The 22368-nt window shown below is 41.0% G+C and overlaps 1 protein-coding gene across 10 annotated transcripts in view; it reads left to right on the top strand.

The window, feature by feature from the left end:
• The window catches only part of PPFIBP2 (PPFIA binding protein 2), a 189600-nt gene that overhangs the window by 116130 nt on the left and 51102 nt on the right, over positions 1–22368 (top strand). For 8 of the 10 annotated variants that reach the window (XM_054025787.1, XM_054025784.1, XM_054025789.1 and 5 more), the window contains 2 exons: positions 9744–9875; positions 17852–18034. In XM_054025787.1, the coding sequence (XP_053881762.1) occupies positions 9744–9875; positions 17852–18034 (315 nt within the window). The remainder of the gene's footprint in view (positions 1–9743; positions 9876–17851; positions 18035–22368) is intronic. The other 2 variants (XM_054025792.1, XM_054025791.1) reach the window with 1 other exon arrangement.

Raw genomic sequence — 22368 nt, 5'->3', positions numbered from 1 at the left:
GGTTTTGGATCAAGCCTTAAATTTAGAAAACATGTATTCTGTCTTGTGAGGAATGAAGAAGAGGATCATGGGTGTGATTGGGGTATTTTTTCTTTTTTTTTTTTTCTTCTTCTTCTTCTTCTTTTCTTTTTAAACCACTTAACATATAGGACTTTTCAAAAATCCATTGAAATCAGTGGAAAAACTTCTCTTGACTTTAGCACTTTGGATAGGCCCTAAATATATGTCTCATTCTGACTCAGAGGAAATTCATCCTGAAGTGTTGAGAGTTGCTTAAAGTTTGTTTTGAAGTGTGAGTTCAATACCAGAGATTCCTGAGTCTATCCTCTTTGTCAAAAATAAATAAATAGAAGAGAAGAGAGTTTTGGCAGTTCCAGTGCAGGTCTTTAGACAAGCTTTAGTCCATAGATACATAGATAAACATTTGGTAATTATATTGTCTATCTGTAGGTAAATTATAAAGGGTGAGGCAAGGTGCAGAGTCTCTGCTCTGACTCACTATTGAAGATTGTCTATTGTCTAATTAGCCTTGGAAGTGACTATCCAAGATTCACCAAGTAAATGAGTACAAACAAGGCTGTGGTAAACTTAATCTTCTAAGAGCAAGAAGGACTTGATTCCTCAGGGCTAGTCTTGGTTTTCAGCATGTTGTGCTCCTCCCTCATATCAGTCCCAACGCCTAGCCATGCTTTGACCATTTGATTCCATCTGTCATCCATAGCAATCCTGCATTTGGCATATGATCAGCAATAGTCAATTCAGAGGACTCCATGTAGTTTGTTCAGATAGTCCCCATAACATTATGACAAGAGGTGTTTCCCACGAGGTCTACTGCCAGAGAGTCTTGGATCAGTCAGACTGTCTTCAGGACACTGTCGCTTAAGAATATAACTAGAAAATAAAGATCTGAACACAAATGGGTCTGAATTTATGTCCTTTCTCCTCTTGGGGTGAAATTCTGGCCAAACCATTTCATAGGTTTAAGAAGCAGCGGGAGGGTGTATGAAACTCTGTCCTCGCTTGTGTTTTTGAAAGGGCTGGCCAGGATACAATTGGAGAGCATGGTTCCCCCCACAAGCACTAAGGGGCTTAAAAAATGCAGAGAGAAATGGTGCAAGGGCAGCAACTTTTGTGTGTGATCCACTGTAGCCTGTAATTAATTCATTCTCGCTATCTTTCCTATATACAAGTGGGCCAGATTCCTATCTCAGTTACAGTGGTGTAAATCTGAAATAACTATTCACCTCATGGGGGTTTTGCTGCCCAGAAAGGGTCATGCTGTCAACTTTCAGTTAGCCAAGATATCAGAATGTAGACAAGTTTCAACACTTCTTTACAATTTGCAGCAAGTACTTGCAGTAGCTGGCTTGGTGCAAGAGTTTTAAATGGGGATATATTCTGTGCTTTTTTGGTTGTTAGTAAGTTTATAGTAGCAAACTGGCTAATCATGTGGCTATTTGCATAGGTGAGCATTGCACACGTTTTGTTAGTTTGCATTTAATATAGATACTTCTCTGTTCTTCACACATATATGCAAAGACTATTCAAATAGTCCGAGTATTGGTAAGTTCAGTGCTTTCCATTTGCTTAGCTATATAATGTGCAAATGGTGAATCAGAGAGCTGTAATTCTCTGTCTGCTACTGTTTTGCACCATTTCATGGAGATTACACATGTACGTTGCTCTCAGCTGTGTTTTGAGTTAAGCGAATATCTTATTTCTACCACAGCTGACACACAGCACTTGAAAAGTGCAGTCCTCATTAGTGGTGGTTCTTGCTGAATTTTGCTAACCAGGTAGGTCTCTAACCATTTTGTTTTCAAAACTGCTTTAAGTAAAGATTAAAAATACAAACTGACTCTTCAGCAGAGTATTTCACACAGTGTATTTGTGCAGAATAGTTTTTCTTACCTAACTGAGAATCTTCTCTATGATTTCTCTATTAATGTATATCATGACTTTCCTCCTATTCCTGTGGGCTACTGAATATCGTGGAACTTACTGTACTTACTTTATTTTGGGCTATATAGACACTCTGCAGAGGCCTTTTTTCTAAATTATCCTATTTCATTTAAAACCTCCTTATAACAACTTTACAAGATCTGTGCTTTTCCAAGCCAGCTAAATCTGCTGTGTGAATTTGAAAGTGAGCAATAGCACATGCCCAGATTTAATTGGAATTATTAAAAGGCATGTTTTAATGTAAAAATCAAAAATGCTAATTTATACAATGTACTCTGAGCATTTCAGAAATAAATCTGCATTTAGAAATAGGATGCATGTTTTAGGTTTGCTGTGCATTGATCTGCGTGGTGTACATAATGTAACAGCTTGTGCATGGTTTTTCTTTATAATAATTCTGCTCTGGAATAATATTTTTCTTAGTTTTAAGAGGTAAAAGTCACTTTTTAAACAAGTTACTTTGTTGACCAGTTAAAAGAAATACTAATTAAATTTTAGAAACAAGACATCTTTGTAGAATGTGTTCTATTTTTACACTGGACTTTGGCTCTTTAAAGATCCTCCTAAAACCTCTGTAGCCCAAATTACCCTTCTGCATCTCATGTATATCTTTTTAACTTGAAAACCAACACCACAAATTTGTATTTTCTTTTCTTACAACTGCATATTTATTCAAGCTGGTTTCAAATTGCATTTATACCACTGAAGTACTCTATAATTTCTCTGTAACAAAATGAGTTATATTCTGCTGCTTAACTGTTCACTAGAAGCATCTGCTAGAAGATGAAAGTAATTGCTTCCAGATGTTATCCATTTCAAGAACTTTAAACTGCGCTTTCTATCAAACCAAAAGTTATAGACTTTCTAGATCCAGGACAGAACCTCAGCTGGTGTAAAATAGTCACTTATTACATTGAATAGCACCTTATTGCTCAAACAGAACCATTAAAATCAACATGGGACTACTGAATGGATAAGATAAACTGTTCTACACGAGTAACTGTAGCAAAATCTTTCATAAGGAAATATTATACAGTGTAGTCTAAAGAAAGATCTTGTGTTGCATCAATGCACAGGTTTTTGATACAGAATTTTTTTAAAAGTGGTGGTCTTGCTGTATAATGGTCCTTAACAATAATAAAGAAACTTCAAACTGATGTCAAACTCAAAAAGTACTTTAAACATTTCAGTTAAGCAGTCAAACTAAAGTTTATATGTGGGAGCCAAAGTGCAACAGTTGCAGCAGACCTGGTGCTCTAGCCTTTTTAAAATGTTGATTACTTCATACCAAGTTCACAATAAGATACAAAGCTACATAAGAACGACCATACAGGTCAGACCAATGGTCCATCTAGCCCAATATCCTGTCTTCTGACAGTGACTGGTGCCAGATGCTTCAGAGGGAATGAATGAAACAAGGCAATTATCAAGTGATCCATCCCATTGTCTAGTCTCAGCTTCTGGCAGTCAGAAGTTTAAGGATACCCAGAGCATGGAGTTGCATCCCTGACCATCTTGGCTACTAGCCATTGATGGATCTATCCTCTGTGAGCTTATCTAATTCTTTTTTAAACCCAGTTATATGTTTGGCCTTCACCACATGGCAACAAGTTCCACAGGTTGACTGTGCACAAAAAGTACTTCCTTATGTTTGTTTTAAAACTGCTGCCTATTAATTTCATTAGGTAACCCCTAGTTCTTGGTTTATGCAAAAGGATAAATAACACCTCCCTCTACAGTTTCTCCACACCATATCTATGATTTTCTTTCTGTATCCACCGTTAGTTGTACTCTTTTCTAAACTGAACAGTCCCAGGGCTTGTGTACATATACAGCATAGCAGCGCAGCTGCACCACTGTAGCATTCAGTGAAGAAACTAAGCTTCTCCCATTGGCATAGGTATTCCATCTCCCCGAGAGGCGGTAAGTATGTCGATGGGAGAAACTATGTCGGGGGATAAGTTGGTATAACTGCATTGCTCAGGGGTGTGGATTTTCCACACTCCTGAACCATGTAGTGGAGACCAAGCCCCAGACTTTTTAATCTCTCCTTGTATAGAAGCTGTTCCATATCCCTAATCATTTTTATTGCATCTCTCTGTACTTTTTCTAATTCTGTCTTTTTTGAGATGGGGCAGTACTGCATGCAGTATTCAAGATGTGGGCGTATCATGGATTTATATAGTGGCACTGTGGTATTTTCTGTCTTACTATCTTTCCCTTTCCAATGATTCCTCACATTCTGTTAGCTTTTTTTGACTGCTGCTGCACATTGAGCAAATGTTTTTAGAGAATTAACCATGATGATTTGAAGATCTTTCTTGAATGTTCACAGCTAATTTAGATCCCATCATTTTGTATGTATAGTTGGGATTATGTTTTCCAGTATGCATTATTTTGCACTTATCAGCATTGACGTTTAACGGCCATTTTGTCACCTAGCCTTGAGAGATCCCTTTGTAACTCTTCCAATCAGCTTTGGGACTTAACTATCTTGAGTAATTTTGTGAGATCTGCAAACTTTGCCACCTCACTGTTTACCCACTTTTCCTGACCATTTATAAATATGTTGAACAGCACAGGTACCAATACAGATCTTTGTGGACCCTGCTATTTCCTTCATTCCATTGTTTAAACTGAACTTTGATTTCTACGCTTTGTTTCTAACCTTTTAATCCATAATTTACTAATCCATGAGGGGACCCTCACTCTTATCCCATGACTGCTTAGTTTGCTTAAGAGCCTTTGGTGTGTGTCCTTATTAAAGGCTTTCTGAAAGTCCAACTACACAATATGAATTGGACCTCCCTTGTCCACATGCTTGCTGACATCCTCAAAGAATTACAATAGATTGGTGAGGCATGATTTCTCTTTACAAAAGATGTATTGACTCTTCCCCAACATATCATGTTCATTTATGTTTCTGATAATTCTGTTCTTTACTATAGTTTCAACCAGTTTACTGGTACTGAAGTTATTTATTACTGCCTCTAATTCCTCTAATTACTGCCTTTAAAAAAAAATCTCCATTATATCAGATGTCCTCAAGTCTTCTGGTACAGAGCCTGATTTAAGTGATAGATTTCAGACTATAGTTAATAGTTTTGCAGTTTCATACTTGAGTTCCTTCAGAATTCTTGGGGAATACCATCTGGTCTTGGTGACTTATTACAGTTTAATTTATCTCTTTGTCCAAAAACTCCTTTATTGACATTTCAGTCTAAGCCAGTCCTTAGATTTGTCACCTAAAAAGAATGGCTCAGGGGTAGGAATCTCCCTCATATCCTGTGCAGTGAAGACCGATGCAAAGAGTTAATTTAGCTTCTCTGCAATGGGTTTATCTTCCTTGAGTGCTCAGTTAGCACCTCAATTGTCCCGTGGCCCCACTGAATGTTTGGCAGGCTTCCTGCTTCTGGTGTACTTAAAAGGTAACAGCAAATTTTTTTGTATGTCTTTTGCTAGTTGCTCTTCAGATCTTTTTTTAGCCTGCCTAATTATGCTTTTACACTTGACTTCATAGAGTTTATACTCCTTTCTATTTTTCACAATAGGATTTGACTTCTAGTTTTTAAAGGATGACTTTTTGTCTCTAACCACGTCTTTTATTCTGCTGTTTAGCCATGGTGGCACGTTTTTGGTACTCTTGTTTTGATTTGCAGTATACATTTTGTTTGAGCATCTAGTATGTTGTTTTTAAATGGTTTCCATGCAGCTTGCAGGCATTTCACTTTTGTGACTGTTCCTTTTAATTTCCATTTAACATGCTTCCTCATTTTTGTGTAGTTCCCCTTTTTGAAGTTAAAATTCTAATTTAAAGTTACAATAGTAACTGCGCCAGTTTGGGGTGATAAATACTTTTGGACAGTGATCCTTTACACGATGCTGTAGTTGTGGTGCTTTATCCTTGCTTTCCAGGAAGACTGAAAAGTGTAAGGATAACTTTTATGTTTTATATATTATAAAGGTTTTGGCTCACAGTTTTGAAAACAGAATTTGTGGTGTAAAAATCAGTCACTACTGAAATGATATATTGAGGAATTCTTGGAACAAAGTTTCTGAACAACATTACATCAATAAAATATTAAATGATAAATACTGAAACAAACAAAAGAGGAAATAATCAGATGTAACTCAGTGAAATAATTCAGTAGCAGACAGATGCAACCCCTTGAGGGTTGCATAGGCACAAGCATAAAACACGCTGTTCCTGTTCTGTTTATTTTCCTGTCTGTGCCCAGATACCCTTGGCAATGTCAGCAGGAATGGGCACAACTGTGGGGAAAGTGAGTGGTTTAGATACTTGCTGCTGCAGCTCAGATGACAGTCGATTACTATTTTTAATCCAGACAATATTCTCCACCAGATTAAAACAGTGTTGAAGTGGATTAAATTTGGGTTCTATGTAAATAGTGACTGTATAACTTTAAAATTTTTGCTTGCTTTGCTTTTTCAAAATCCTTCCTTGGTTCTAAACCATATTATACATACATAATAATTTTGAACCAGATTCTGATCTCAATAACATCAGTGTAGATCCAGAGTAGCTATGCTGACTTCAGTGAAATTCCTCTGGATTTATCCCATGCAAGTGAGATCAGAGTCTAGCCTCCTTTCTTTAGTACCCCATTTCAGATTTTGGGTAAAATTTTCAAAATATGCCTATGTGGCATTCTAGCTGACATTCTATTTTTAAAGGTTACTTAGGTACTTGAGACCCATTGACTTTAAAGCAGGTTTAGGCTCCTAAAAGTATACATCACTCTGGAAAATGGGACAGAGGTATACTTAAGTACCTTAGGTGCTTTTGAAAATTATATCCTTTGTCATCTTATTTTCTTGGCTTTGACTGCCATGGAAATTGAAAGGCGTGAGGAGATAAATCTTAAGAAATGGATGTTTTCCAAACATGACACGAGACTGATATGAGAATCACTTTTGCTATTTCTATCCAAAGCATGCCATGCTCTGCCATAGATTTCTAATACTTCAAAAAATGAACTCAGCTCGCTTGCTTAAGCAAAAGCCTTGGCCAAATGTTTCTAGTTTAGTATGTGGCTCAGTTTAGACATTGTCTTCTGTGCTGGATTCCAGTTAGATCACATCACTTTCCATTCAACATTGTTCACTTTGCAACATGCATACTCTTCCAAAATTAACAGTTGCTACACTGTGCAAAGAAAACTTTCAGGGTACATTTCATGTGATAGGAAAGAAGTTGCCTGTCTCTGTTAATGCAGCATCAGAAGTGGATTTCTTGGGCCTTTTGTAGGATTCCATGTTGTGGAACATATATTTTGCTGAATAATGCATTGTAAAAAGCTTTGTCAATCTAAATCATTGCATTGTAATATTAAAATCAATCTCTGTCTGGGTAAGTGTTCTGGAATTCAGGCACTCAGCCACAGGACTGCAGAAAACTCTATGAAAAGATTTTATCTGATACACTGTTTTTTCTATTGTGTCAGCTGAAGATTTGTGTAGGATTATGTGCTTGTGCTTATTCAGCCTCCACATACTCCTCCAGCTTGATGTCTTGGCCATGAAATAGCTCAGACACAAACATTCTCCTGAAAAAAATATTCTCTAGTATCTTACATGGAAGAACATTTAGGAAAAATAGCTGCAAAATTCATTGACATCCTTGGAGGGATACACACAGTGGAGGGGATAAAAAAGGCTGCTTTCCTCTTACGTTTACAGTCAAGTTGCTTGATTTTTCTGCAATAGCAAAACAATCTCTTTTCAGCTATTTTCTTCTGCATAGAGCATTCTGGTGAACTTGAAAATGTTTTCACTCTAATATTTTAATAAATCTGTCACAATTCCAGTAATAACATATATAATAGTTATTTTTTCCAAAAGTAATAAATGCTTATTTCAAACTTGTCTGCAATGCCACATGTTTTTTAAATTATAGACAGCGAGTGCATAAGAACAGCCATACTGAGTCAGACCAGTTGTCCATCTAGCCCAGTATCCTGTCTTCTTACAGTGGCCAATGCCAGGTGCTTCAGACAATGAAATAAACAGTTCAGGGCAATTATCAAGAGATCCATCCCCTGTCGTCCAGTCCCATCTCGTGGCAGTTGGAGATTTAGGGACACCATGGGGTCGCATTCCTGACCATCTTGGCTAATTGCCATTGATGGACCTATTCTCTGTGGATTTATCTAATTCTTTTGGCCTTCATCACGTGCCATGGCAACAAGTTCATCAGCTTCACTGTGCATTGTGGGAAGAAGTGCATCCTTATGTTTGTTTTAAACTTGCTGCCTATTAATTTCATCAGGTGACCCTTAGGTCTTGTGTTATGTGAAGGGGTTAATAACGTTTCCCTATTCACTTTCTCCATACCATTCATGATTTTGTAGACCTTTCTCTTTTTTTGTAGACTCCCCTGCTTTACCTTGGTCATCTCTTTTCTAAATTGAGTAGTCCTAGTCTTTTTAATCTCACCTCGTATAGAAGACGTTCCATACCCCTAATAATTTTTGTTACCCATCTCTGCACTTTTTCCAATTGTAATATATCTTTTTTGAGATCGGGCGACCAGAACGGTATGCAGTATCCAAGTGTGGGCACACCACAGATTTATAGAGAGGCATTTTTTTCTGTCTTATTATCTATCCCTTTCCTAATGGTTCCTAACATTCTGTTACCTTTTTTGACTGGCGCTGCACATTGAGTGGATATTTTCAGAGAACTTGCCACGATGACTCCCAGTAGTAACAGCTAATTTAGAATCCTTCATTTTGTATGTATAATTAGGATTATGTTTTTCAATGTGCATTACTTGCACTTATCAACATTGAATTTCATTTGCCATTTTGTTGCCCAGTCACTCAGTTTTATGAGATCCCCGTGTAACTCTCTGTCTCCCACTTTGGACTTAGCTATCTTCAGTAATTTAGTATCATCTGCAAACTTTGCCACCTCACTGTTCCAGATCATTTATGAATATGTTGTACGGGACTGGACCTAGTACAGCTCCTCTGGGGACCCTGCTATTTACCTCTCTCCAACTGTGAAAAATGACCATTTATTCCTACCCTTTGTATCCCATCTTTTAACAAGTTGCTGATCCATGAGAGGATCTTCCCTCTTATCCCAGGACTTCTTACTTTGTTTAAGAACCTTTGATGAGAGAACTTATCAAAGATTTATTTAAGTACATTATATCAACTAGATCACCGTTGTCCTCATGCTTTTTGACAGTCTCAAAGAATTTTAATAGTTTGATGCATGATTTCCCTTTACAAAAGCCGTGTTGAGACTTGCCCAACATATAGTATTTATTTATGTCTGATAGTTCTGTGATTTATGATAGTTCAAGCTATTTGTCTGGTACTGAAGTTAGCTTACCGGCCTGCAATTGCCAGGATCGCCTCTGGAGCCTTTTTTTTAGCTACTCTCTAATCATCTGGTATAGAGGCTGATTTAAGTGCATACCTCAGTTGTTAATTCTGCAATTTCATACTTGAATTTCTTCAGAACTCTTGGGTCCTGGTGAGTTATTACTGTTTAATTCCTGTTTATTTTTTTTTAAATCCTTAAAAGTAAAATCTTCTTATGGTTTACAGTAAGTTACAAAAAATTTTAATTATACTTTTGAGTGAATGTGGCTCTTAGATAAGATATAGAGTCATCTTGAATCTGTATTGAAAGTGTAAATTCCTTGGGCAGGGACTTTTGTCCACATAAATGTTAGTAATACATTAGTTCACTGCTAGTGTTGTATTCAAATAATAATAATTAGGGGGAAAACTCTGCTGTTCTTTCAGGAGCTGCTAAGTCGAACGTCACTAGAGACTCAGAAACTAGATCTAATGGCAGAAGTTTCCGACCTGAAGATTAAGTTGGTTGGCATGGAAAAGGAACAGAGTGAATATGAAGAGAAGAAGAACAAAGCTGAGGTGAGTCTCACTTAGTTCCTTGTTTATTTTCTGATGCTCAGTCTCATGCATTATCCTCTAGTTTTGAGAAGCACTTGAGCTGAAATGCGTGTGCAACAGCCGCCTCCCGCTTACAGAGCACTGTCTGTACTTTTGGTAATGTGCCCTAGATGCTACTGTATTTGTGTCTGTGTGTTTTCCTTTTTATACTTACTAATGTCAAAGGTTACTGTGCCACTTTAGTCAGACCCAGAGTCCATTCCAAAAGCATGCATTAAAGTTGTTCATCACGTAACCCTTCCTCTTCCACGGAGCTGTGGGAGGGAGGTGTAGGAATCCTTCCAAAGGCAACAATGCAGTTCTGCAGCTGCTGCTGCAGTTTCAGGTCTACCACAGCTGATGTGCCCCCCATTTGTGTGGAGGGAATGGCCGGTGGCTCAGCGCAATCATGGCCTGGTCCCATATAGCAGATCTGTACTGGTTCCGAAGCAGTCACGAACACCAGACCTGGGGGTGGGAGGGCAGGATTTTCCCTTATGTGGAGGAGGGGTGTGTTTCTCGCTGTTACACTGTAAATGTCAAATGAAGAGAAATCTTGGTGAAAAGAAATGTCTATGTTGGGACAAATACTAGACCCTACTGCAGATGTGGGAGGCAGTGGGCACAGCAGAACCTTTGTTTCTAGCACATGGGGTGAGGAGGTGAATCGGATACTGAGACCCTGCAGGAAATCCACTCTCCAGGCACATCACAGAGCACAGCTCCTCAGAACTTCCCTGCACCTCAGCCAGGGGCGGGAGCTGTGCCCCTAACAGAATGGAGCTCTGCAGTAGCCTGCCGGGTGAGGATTACAAGGACTATATTCTGGGACTAGTAGGTTTGCACTCTACTGCAGCAGAAAAATGTTTTGTTCTAATTTTACTTAGAAGAAATTTGAAATTCAGGTTGTGTAAAATATCTGTCCTCTGTAATGCTTCCAACAAACTGTTGGACACATACTGACTGTACGTAGGTTAGCTATGGGAGCTGTAATTTATTGCCCACTTCTAGGTTTGGAATTTGGGTTTTTTGAGCTTCCCAAGGCTTCTGAAACTTTGAAAGTGTTAGGGGGGATAAATTCTGGCAGTGGCCAAGTATGTAACAGTAGCCCCTTTATCATCTATGGCCTCCCCATGATTTTTCACTCAGAACTATCAGTGTTTTAAGTGTAGAATCCCATGTAACCCTAAGGTCTAATCAGGTCTGTGTAATCTACTTCACAAGGAAATCGCCAAATCTCTAACTAAGGGGTAGGTGCTCCCAAGAATCCAAACACCCCATCAGAATGGGATAATCCCATCTCCTTTGGATTGTGTCAGGAGTTTTCAACATGGGGGTCATGACTACCTTGCCCTATCCTAAGTGATAGGAAAGGTTCTAGTTTGGAGGGAACGGTTGAGAAACGTTGGGTTAAAGTATATGCCAAACTGTCAACTGCTCTAGGGTTGGTAGACCTGACCCCCACCATAACCCCAATGTGAGGGTCAGTTTGATCCTGGCTGCTAAGAGACCACCACCCAAAGTATATCCAAAGTAAGAAAAACTGAGACTGTGACCTGTGCTTATGTTTGAAGAGTCACGCTGGAGCCCACCTGGTTGCTTCAGAGAGCCAAACCTGTGCAAACCAACACTGACTAAGCAAAATAACCATTATGTACATAGCACCCACTAGTAACTGAATCTGTTAAATGAAATTGAAGCTGCAATAAACATTTGGAACAGGCTAGGTGCATGGGAGTGTGGGTGAAGATGCAGGAGGGAGAGCGGAAAGAGGCTGCCTTCACCAGCCACTGCCTTTTCTGGGGAGCACCATACCATCTGCCAGCCAATCACTGTGCTCTAGACTGGGGCTGGGATTGACCCAGGTGGGTACGACCTTGACTGATGGGACGCTGTGTTGACACTACCCCAGAGGGGATAGTGCTGAGGCCCCACCCCAGCACCAATGCTATTTTACTCCAGAGGCATTCTCTAGCTAAGCCGTTTTAAATTGCCTGCAAATTATATTGCATATTCAAACTTGCCTCTTGCAATTGGATTTTTTAAATTTATTTTTAAATGAGTATCAAAAACACAGGATAATTCAACTAAAACATATATGTAATTTTTAATTCTGTGCTTTTATATTTTAAACCAGCTGTTTCCTATCAGCTAGATGGAAGTTATTAAATTCTATCTCTAATATTAGGGGAAGATAAGGCAAATTAAGATATACTTCTGGGAGTGAGTCTGAGTTTTATCTCTCAAATCCATTTTACTTTGTCCTGCACAACATGAAGCTGTGGTTTGGTTTTGATTTTAGTTAGTAACAAAGAGTCTGTTGAGTCTCACTAAGCTCCCCTCAAAGGTATTAATTTCACATTGAATGCCACTTGTCACTGGCTCTTCAAAAGCACGTGCTAAATTGAAAGTGCTATTTTTATCCATGTAACAGGAAGGCCAAGAGGATAGATGTTTGTAAACGGACAAGCTCCATTCCTGAGCTCTGCAACATTAATGTCCACTTCGCAGAATAACTCTCTTCTGTCACAGTGCAGCACTGTAAAGGTTTATGAGCTGGTTTCTTGAGTCCCACCTGAAGAGTTCTCTGTAGCTTTTTCCTTTCTTTAGAAGCTCTGGACCCCTAAGAAATTATTTTAAATAATGAGGTTATGGAAAGCGCTGCAGTATCAAGTGACCTGCTGCATTGGAGACACCGGCGTTGTGTACAGAGGCATAACCAGGTCTTCTATTAGGTGGTGGCAGGAACAACTGTCATGCTCCCCAACCCCTCCCTTTCCACACCTGGCATTGTACGCCCTGGCTGCCATGGCGGATTAATGATTTTGCCACTCCTAGGCCCTGAAATAATTTCCACCCCGCCTGCCCCTGGCCCGGCCCAGACTCCACCCTTTTCCCGACACCATTCCAACCCTTCTCCAAAGTCCCGCCCCCAACTCCGCCCCCTCCCTGCCCCTATTGGATCCCTTCCCCAAATCCCCGCCCCGGCCCCACCTCTTCCCCCAGAGTGCCGCATTCACCCTCCTCCCTGCCCTGCGAAACAGCTGTTTCACGGCGCAAGTGCTGGGAGGGAGGGGAGAGAAACAGGACTTGGCAGCGCACTCGCAGAGGAGGAATTATTCAAGCTTAGTACTGATGTGGACACGAGAACGAATGGATATAAACTGGCCGTGGGGAAGTTTAGGCTTGAAATTAGACGAAGATTTCTGACCGTCAGAGGGGTGAAATATTGGAACGGCCTTCCGAGGGAAACGGTGGGGGCGAGGGACCTGTCTGGTTTTAAGATTAAGTTAGATAAGTTTATGGAGGGAATGGTTTAATGGTAAAGCATATTAGCTGAGGAATACCGAGCAAAGGCAGGTAAATAGTATAATGGCTAACAAGGGTCAGGCTGGAGACTCTTGCCTACATGCTCGGGGTCTTACTGATCGCCATATTTGGGGTCGGGAAGGAATTTTCCTCCAGGGTAGATTGGCTGAGGCCCTGGAGGTTTTTCGCCTTCCTCCGCAGCATGGGGCAGGGATCGCTAGCAGGCGGGTTCTCTGCCAGTTGAAGTCACTAAGACACAGGATTTGGAGACTTCATCAGCAGAGTCAAGGGAAGGGTAGGGACGGTTTTGTGGCCTGCAGTATGCAGGGGGTCAGACCCGATGATCATAATGGTCCCTTCTGACCTTAAAGTCTATGAGTCTATAAGTCTATGAGGAGGCGAGCTGGAGCAGGGGAGCTTCTCTGTGGGTGCTCAAATTTGCCACTCCTGCAAATTTGCTGCCCTAGGCCTAGGCCTTGTCAGCCTAGGCGATAATACGCCGCTGTCTGGCTGTATTAATGGACCTTTTGTATGGTGTGGGCTAGACAGTGTATCTTACGCACTGATCTGCATTGAAGGCAATGCACTGCCACACTCCTTGAGGTCCCTGGTGCACAGGGGGTGTACATGTGCTGCACTGGCCCTTCTGGCCCACTGGATGATGCAATCTTTTTTGTCTTGGGTAGACAGCGTGCAGGAGAGGGACACAGCCCTGTCACTATCATGAGTGTCCTGTTTGGAGGGGTTGTGCCTTGGTCCCTCCTGGCAGTGGGAGTGGGGAATTGGCTCCTGGTACTCTGCTTCCACATTTCTGCCCCCAGCACATCTACATAAACTTGCCCTGTACATTTTCTTCAGATTTGTATGTTTTATAGTTTCATTTGCTGGTGCAATAAAGCAACAATGTAATTTCCTGAAGTTATAATACTAGGCAAAACTACTTCAATGGGAGTATGTGTATGCAAAGACAAAGAGCTTTGTGCCATATCCTGGAGCTCTTACTCAGATGACGACAGGCGGCAGAATTGGACCCATAGTTTTTAGCCATGGGAAAACGAATGAGTACTTGGAATGCGTCTTGTTTTTTCAGTAATTGTTTTTTGTACAGAGTTTACTGGGATAAGAAGAAAGACTCAAACAGTAGCCACTAATCTCTGCTTTGCCACCATTTTAGTGCTGAGTAAGAAGAGTTACGTCCCATATACAATGATTCTTCATCTGTTGTGGCTAGGGTTATTTAGAGAGGCACTTTTTGTTTGTATCTAGAAATTAAAACCAAAAGAAACACATTTATCTTAGATATGTCTGTATCTCTAAGGAGCCTATCACTTGCAGTCCTGGAGCTGCTAACAGGCGGAGTAGACATACAGCTTTTTGCATCACTTGGCCTCAATCCAGATTTTATTTGCATGATCTTCTGAGCCCAGTCCAAGAGCTGTGGGGGAGAGATTGGCAAAAGAGAGACGGTGCATTCACTGTTTCTGAACGTTCTTATGCTTATATTCAGAGAAAGCCCAGAGCCACAAAGTTTGATCCTAGATCTGGTTCTAAACTTCCCCAAAGTCTAGGGGAGTTTAGATCCGCTCTTTTGACACAAATCAAACTCCAGCTATAGCTCTAACAGCCTTTAATGCTGAGAGAGAAAAAGCCTGGTATAGGAAAACATACAGAAAGAGATTCCCAGAAGAGGAGAAGCAAAAAGGGAAAGATAAAAATAATGTACTCTCAGTCTTTTCCCTATAAAAGGAGAACACGCAGCTGGAAAGGCAGAGACTGCAGCTGGAGCATTTCATTTTCCCTCTATGGACCCATCTTATTGTCTGTGGGGAGGACAGGGAGTTTTTCCATCTCCAACTTGTCAGGGGTGGCTCAAGGCAAGTCCAGAGTGCGTAGACTCACAGGGCCCCACATTCCAGGAACCAGTTGCTGGAGCACAGTGGAAAAGAGTTGGAAAGCAGAAGAGACCTTTCCCCAGCCGCCAAACTCCTGCATTGCCATGTCAGGAATCTACAACTAGAGTAGCTGCCAGTCCCTTACCTATGCCAATCCATACCTACAGAAGTCTGCTTGGGCCCCACACATTTGATTTCACCAAGGATTCTGCAAAGTATAGCTTGGCTCTGCCTCATAAAGGTTAATAGTGTTCCCTGCCAACGACAAATGCAGAATAAAAGATGGGATTTTCAAAGGAGACTAAGGGAGTTAGGCAAGCACCCAACTCCCATTGAAATTCAGTGGAAGATGGGTACCTAGCTCCCTTAGTCTCCTTTTAAAATCTCAGCCTGTAGCAGTAGTAGTACTCAATAGGAATTTACCAGCACAGTGTTATTTTTTTTAAAAAACTGCTGCCTTGTTGTGGCAATGACTGAGAATGGAACAAAATCCAGACATGGAAAATCAAGGTCTCTGGATAGTACCCTGATTTTACACAAAGTCTGTGCTTTCCAGGAGTTCCCCTGGCAATACTGTGATAGGATGATGGGCTTGGCTGCAGAAACACTTCCCTCCCCACTGCCCTGCTGTGTTAGTGCAAAGTGACTCATGGATGTGGTCACTCGGTCTTCTCAGCGTATGAGGGATACATTCCACCTGCATTAGCTGGTGCTGCAGCAGGTTGGCTTTGTTACCTACAGACCTGGCACAGTGTAGCAAAATCTGTAAAGGAACTAATACCCAGACTTTGCAGGTCACACAACTTTTCCTAAATGTTAAAGGGGCTGTTCATAATTTTATCTACAGTATAAAACCACTGCTAAGTGGAGGAAGGGATCTGAAAACAGCACATATCTAGGCCTTGGTTCAGCAAACCACTTCAGTATGTGCTTAAAAGTTAGCCTGTGCTTTGCTGAATCAGGGCCTTAGCATGAAATACCTGTCTGCCGTATAACTTCTCTAGCTTGCTGATGTGCATACCTTTGGAAATTAAAAGGGAGGGTATATTTAAAGCCTTTGATCCTGCTTTCAGAGTTCTGTGCCGTTAGTGCGCCTCGGTTGGTTCTGTAGAGTATTTGCTTGTTTGGAACAGTGTATGCCGAGACCCAGTAAGCTGCTCCCCTGCACAAAGAAGTTCTCAGTGATCCCTTCTACAATTTTAGCTAGCTTTGCATTTACTGCACTGCAGGAGAGTTTCAGGTAAGTGTAAACTTTTAAGAGGATTTTCATGTTTTGTAATAGAAAAATTGGAAATCTCCTCTCTGCCCCCTTTGCAGGTCCCCAATCCCTCTGGGTGTTCTGCTGCCCATTAACTTTCCCACTCAGGTGATTGATTGATTAATGTCATAAGATTTACTTTACCTAGGAAAAGTGAAAGGCTGTAAAATACGTGATATCAATATACATGAATATTAAGAGAGCAATTCCAAATTTGTGTAATCTCTGAGGAAGCATTGAAGACTATGAGCCATCTAATTAAGGAGGGGGAATAGGATGTCACATAGCTTTTACTACAGACTTACACTTGGTTTCCTTCCCGTAACTAGAAGTGTCCTGTTTTATTGACTGTTTCAAGGAAGCTGTTCCCCATCTGAATGTATTTACATAGGGTTATTTTAAAATTGTGTTGTCATTCTGCTGCCTTCCCTTTTAGAGCATCATTTTGGCTTCTCCAATATGTGTTGCTTAATCATGTGTGTCAGGAACCTGCCCAGGTTGGTGGGGCTAAATGGCAGAATGGATGGTTTAGGGACCTATTGTTCTTATCCTTGCTAGTCCTGGGGATAAAGGGACCTGCTAGTACAGGGGTGGGCAAACCTTTTGGCCTGAGAGCCACATCTGGGAATAGAAATTGTATGGCGGGCCATGAATGCTCACAAAATTGGGGTTGGGATGCGTAGGAGCCGGAGGGGGGCATGCCGCTGCTTCCAGGAGCTGTGTGGAGTGGCCCCTGACCCTGCTCCCTGGCTGGAGCACCGGAGTGGGGCAAGCCCCAGACCTCACTCCCCAGCGGGAGCTCTAGAACCAGATTAAAATGGCTGGTGGGCTGCATTCGGCCTGTAGGCCATAGTTTGCCCACCCCTGTGCTAGTCGAATGGAGGTCGACTAATTTATTTTCTGGAGTAGGATTTCTTTTGGCATGGATGTCTGTAATTATAAATTATATGACAGAGGAGATTATGGTCCAGAATGATCACATGGCAACTTTTTACCAGTAAATGATGATGGGTGCATATATTAATATATCTAACTGATCCCATTTTAGCGCAGCAAAAAAAAAAAAAAATTCTGGCTGTGGTCACAAATTGCTCCAGAACAGCTATCAGAACTGGCCAACGTCACAGTATGGGTTCCAGTTGTCATTATATCTCTGTATCCTGCTGGGCAGATTGGTAAAGACCTGGCGCCAAATTCTGATCTCCTTCACGCTGGTGTAAATCACAAGTAACTCCACTAAACTTCTCTGTCTCAGGTATTTCTAAAACATCCATCCCCTTGGTATATGAGCACTTACTTAAATGGAGTTGATCCAGATTTACACCAATTTACACCTATCTCATGTAGGGAAAATCAGGCTTGTTTCTTTGTAGTCTCTTCCCAGCTTCATGTATTCCGTAGTCCTGTGACTGTGAAATAATCTTCTATGCTTCCTGCCCTTATTTCTTCCTTAACCCCCCTCATTTTCTTTCTCACTTGTCTCTCTTTCCTTCTTGCAGTCAGTAGTGAACCTGATCAGTGAGCTACAGGAGCAGATGTGTAGACTACAGCTGGAAATTAATAGTAAAATCCAGGAAAGAAAGTCTCAAGATAGGAAACCTGAACTGACAGCTAATGGTCCTCAGGCCAGCACAAGATCAGTGGTAGAGAGCCTCACCCAGAAGAATTGCTCTCGGTGTGATGTATGAGAAGTACACTTTAGCATAATTTTGTGCATTGCCCCCTTTCTCACAAAAACTGAATTCCACTAACCAGAATTATGTTGTGAACAATAGGCATTAATCTGTGTGACTTTTTTTTAGAAAGCGTGCTGTGTTAATAATAAACCGAGTGCCAAATTCTGCTCTTATTGATGCCTGCTTTACCCCAATGCACAGATGTCAATGAGAGCAAAATATGGCCCTAATTTTTTTATAAAGTTTGCATTTTGCTTTTAACTCTCAAAAGCATTTTGTCATAGCTGTTCTATTTTAGAATGCCAACAATAGAACTATGTTTGTTTGTATAGCAGCATAGTTTCTGAAGTGATCTGCCACCATATATGTCAGCATAACTATGCACTGAATACAGTGAGCCACTTAAGAAGTGCTTAGCACACTTGCAGAAATAATTTGCTTTTCCTTTCATTCTGCTCATTGTGTGTGTTCTGACAGATTGAAATTGATTAAAAGAACCTTAGTAAAAGACTTCAGTTTGTACTTTTAAAAAATTTAAAATCTTGAAGCAAATTTTTTATTATTCTCTGAAGCAAGCACTTATGATAAAACATTTTTTATGTTTACAGTATAAACCTTCACTTTATTTGATCAAAACCACTTCACGTGTCAGGGTAGAAGGTACTTTGCTTAAGCTGCTTAAATTGAATGGAGGTAGAGTGACATTGGCATGCTTGAAAGCCTATTTTAAGATTACTTTTTAGTTCCAGGTTGCTGCATTTGCAGTGTTTCCTTAATTATTTGTGGGATCATTTCTGGAAAGCCGAATTATAATCTGCTCATGTTGACAGAGGGTTTTGGTGTTTTGATTTTTTGTTGGTTGGTTGGTTGGTTTTCAAATAATTTTTCTGTCCTTTTTTTCATAGTATTTTTTTTATAAATATCCTCTGTTGATTTGGTACCTATTAAACGTACGGCTGCTGTTTTTGCTTAATAATTCACCTCTGTCTGGCACTGACTACTGAGTCATTAGAGTACATATGAAATACACATTGGAGAAAAAGGTTGAAATTTATATTAAGGTATGAACAGCATCGCAAATGGGGTTCCATGTTTAAAATACACATTTGAAGAACTGTTGTTCTTGTTTTCCCTGAGACATAGGTAGGGTTCCTTAATGTACAAGAATATGCAAGATCCATGTGTTTGGATTAGACTTAGGGTTTGTCACATTACAAATGTTAGTTCAGGGAAATAGTGCCCCCTCGATGCCAGTGCCAAGATTCATCAGTAATGTTGGTCTCAGAGAATGAACACTGAGGTTATAATTATCTTAAAGGAGGGGAGGGATTCAAGAGTCAAGATATGGTCAGATAGATGGAGGTCATTAGGATCCTGTCTGGACAGCTTTGGGTAGGCCCACTGACAAGGATAACCCCTGTGCTTGGATGCCTGGTGAAGGTAAATTGGGCACCAACATCAAAGGTAACAAAAGTTGCATTTCAATATGCTAAATTATAAAACATTACTATTCATTAAAATCAGAGCTTGAAAAATTTACCTGCTGTGGACTAAGCCCATTAGTAAAATATACTGGTGATTTTGTTCATACATATTCCAGAACCACACCTTCTGTAATTTTAAAGTAATAAGATGGTTATGTATTGTTTGTTGTGTGCTGTTGTAAAATATAGTCAATTTTCTGGTTTTTTTTTTTAAATGAGATTTATTCTCTCTCTTGGCTTTAAACTTTCCTCATCTTTCTTTTCTTTTCTATTGTAGATCATAGTGTACATTTCCTTCATTGTCTTCCGTATCTGTTTCCTCTTTCTCCTTCCACTCACTTATAACTCTTTCCCTATGTCTTTCTCTACCTTCTCTTCTGTAATTTCTGTCTCCTCGTGCACTTCTGCCTCCCAGATCTCTCATCCCAAAATACCATGCTCCTCTTCCCCCTTAATCTTTCAGAATCTCACCACTCACACAAAGGACTTGCTGGAAATGGGCCATTTTCATTACCACAACAAACAGTTCTTTTTCTCTCCTGCTGATAAAAGCTCACCTTAACTGATCACTCTCCTTATAGTGTGTATGGTAACACCCATTGTTCTCTGTGTGTGTGTGTGTGTGTGTGTGTATCTATATATATATCTTCCTACTGTATTTTCCACTATATGCATCCAATGAAGTGGGTTGTAGCCCACGAAAGCTTATGCTCAAATAAATTTGTTAGTCTCTAAGGTGCCACAAGTACTCCTGTTCTTTTTGTGGATACAGACGAACACGGCTGCTACTCTGAAACAAAGGACTTGGGAATTTTACCAGACTCCTAACAGCCAAGTGGCTAAACATACCAGACAGGGGCAGTGCCCAGGTGAGATGTCCTTCCTTCCTAACCCTCCATCTCTCTTAAGGTGTTGGGAAATGGGAAGGTGCTGAGATTCCTATCCTGATGCTCTTCTGGTACCCTCCTCAAAGTGTCATCTTTTATATCAGTCTTCAGCTAGTACTTGTCCAATAAATTTGAAGCAGTGCCTCCCATCGCCAACCAAATCATCCTGGCTGTTAGAAGGGAGAAGGAGTATTCGCTGTGTTCCCTCTATATGTCTTATCTAGATATTTGAGCAACTTTATAAGGGCCTCATAATGTAGTATCTGAGCCCCTTACAATCTTTAACAAATGTAATGTATTTATCCTCACAATGCCCCTGTGAGGCAGGGAAGAACAGGAAAACTGAGCAGCAGCAGATTGAACTGTCCATCTGCTGATGGATTAAACAGACACAACTCGTCTACCTGGGGGTTTTAAACCAGTTCAAGTTGAGTTAATCTGGTTCTATAATGCTAGCATACACGTGACGCAACGCATCCCCGTGCATTAACTCCACGCTTACAGCAAAACTCTGGAGTCCTCTAGCAAAGTGGACTAAGTTTGCTACAAATTGATTTAGTTAGATCTGTTGTTTGTGTGTATGCACTGCTCCAACAGCTATCCCTCAGTGCTTTGAAGTCAACCATTACTGGCCTGTCTATGTACCTGTGTGCATCCCCTGCCCTGGTGTCAAGATCCCAGGACAGACCCGCCCTGTAGGTATGAGACCAGCTTTTGCCCATTTGCTCCTGGGCTCGAGTGTATCAGTATTCTTGCAGTACTATAACAATTCCACTCCACGGTCCCCACAACTTGCCTTGTGCTACTGCTTGGAGCCACGTTGAGACCCTGCATCTCATTGCCATCTGGGAGAAGAGTCAGTGCAGGAAGCTCTTTTGGTCACATCAGGATGAAGAACAGTTTGTGGGTGTCGTGAAGCAGATGTCCACAAAGAGTCATGATCGGGACACCAAGCTGTGCTGGAGAAAGAGCATGCAGCTCAGGAGGGCCTACCTTAAGATGAGGGATGCAAGGAAGACATCCACCAGGAGACATGTAACCTCTCCATTTTACAAAGAACTGGACAGACCAGCAAACACTTTTGGATCTTGCTGCCAGCCCTTTTCCAACTGCCAAAGGGCAACCAGGAAGATGAGTGGGATGAGGGCAAAGAGCTGTCCCCTGAGAGCCAGGTGAAAATCAACCCAGTTCCTGCCCTGCAGCTGTAGAGCCCAATTCCTGCCCTCTATCAGCCGAGCCCAAGTCCCCGCCAGTAACCCAGGCCGGGACCAGAGACACATCCTCTGGAGGGAACTTCGGCATGTAAGTACCTGTTTAAAGTTTTTCATTATTATTATTATTTTATTAATTGTGGTATGCTGCTGTGCTGATTTCTGTCTGGGTGGCCCACGGCTCATTTTAGGCAGATATAAACTAGGAGTCTTTCTGAGTTTCCCAAGCCCCCTTCCTTCCCCCTTCCCTTTCTCACTCAGATCCCCTCCCTCCCCCTAAATCCACATTCCCAAGATGGCAGCTGTTCCACTTGAGCACTCTGCCTCTTTTCCATCCTAAATCCTGGACCATCAACAGTCTTCAGGCCCACTCCATGGAGGGTACGTGCCTATATGCCCATTTTCCTTTCACCTTCCCTCATCTGTCCTGCCTGGCGAACCTCCTTCCACCATCACTCATTTGCCCTCTCAGAATGGCAGCTTACAGCATGGCACAGCCACAGCCTCTACCTCACTCCCTCCTGTGACAGATTCAAATAATTAATACGTTCATTGTGCTAAAAATACAAGAGTTACTGAAACACTGGTTACAGGAAAAGGAATTTGGTTAGTGTTCATAGTTTACATGAGATATAAATGCTTATTGAAAGCTCAGTGCAGATACAAAAAGTAATGCTACTCACTGAGGTATACGTGTCCTGTACATTGTAGCTGACAGTTATTGCAGGACCCTGTCTATTTTTCTGTGGATTTTCTCC

The sequence above is a fragment of the Malaclemys terrapin genome, chromosome 4 (assembly GCF_027887155.1).
Source record: "Malaclemys terrapin pileata isolate rMalTer1 chromosome 4, rMalTer1.hap1, whole genome shotgun sequence".
Lineage (NCBI taxonomy): Eukaryota > Metazoa > Chordata > Testudines > Emydidae > Malaclemys > Malaclemys terrapin.
This window is presented reverse-complemented; position numbering and strand designations above follow the sequence as displayed.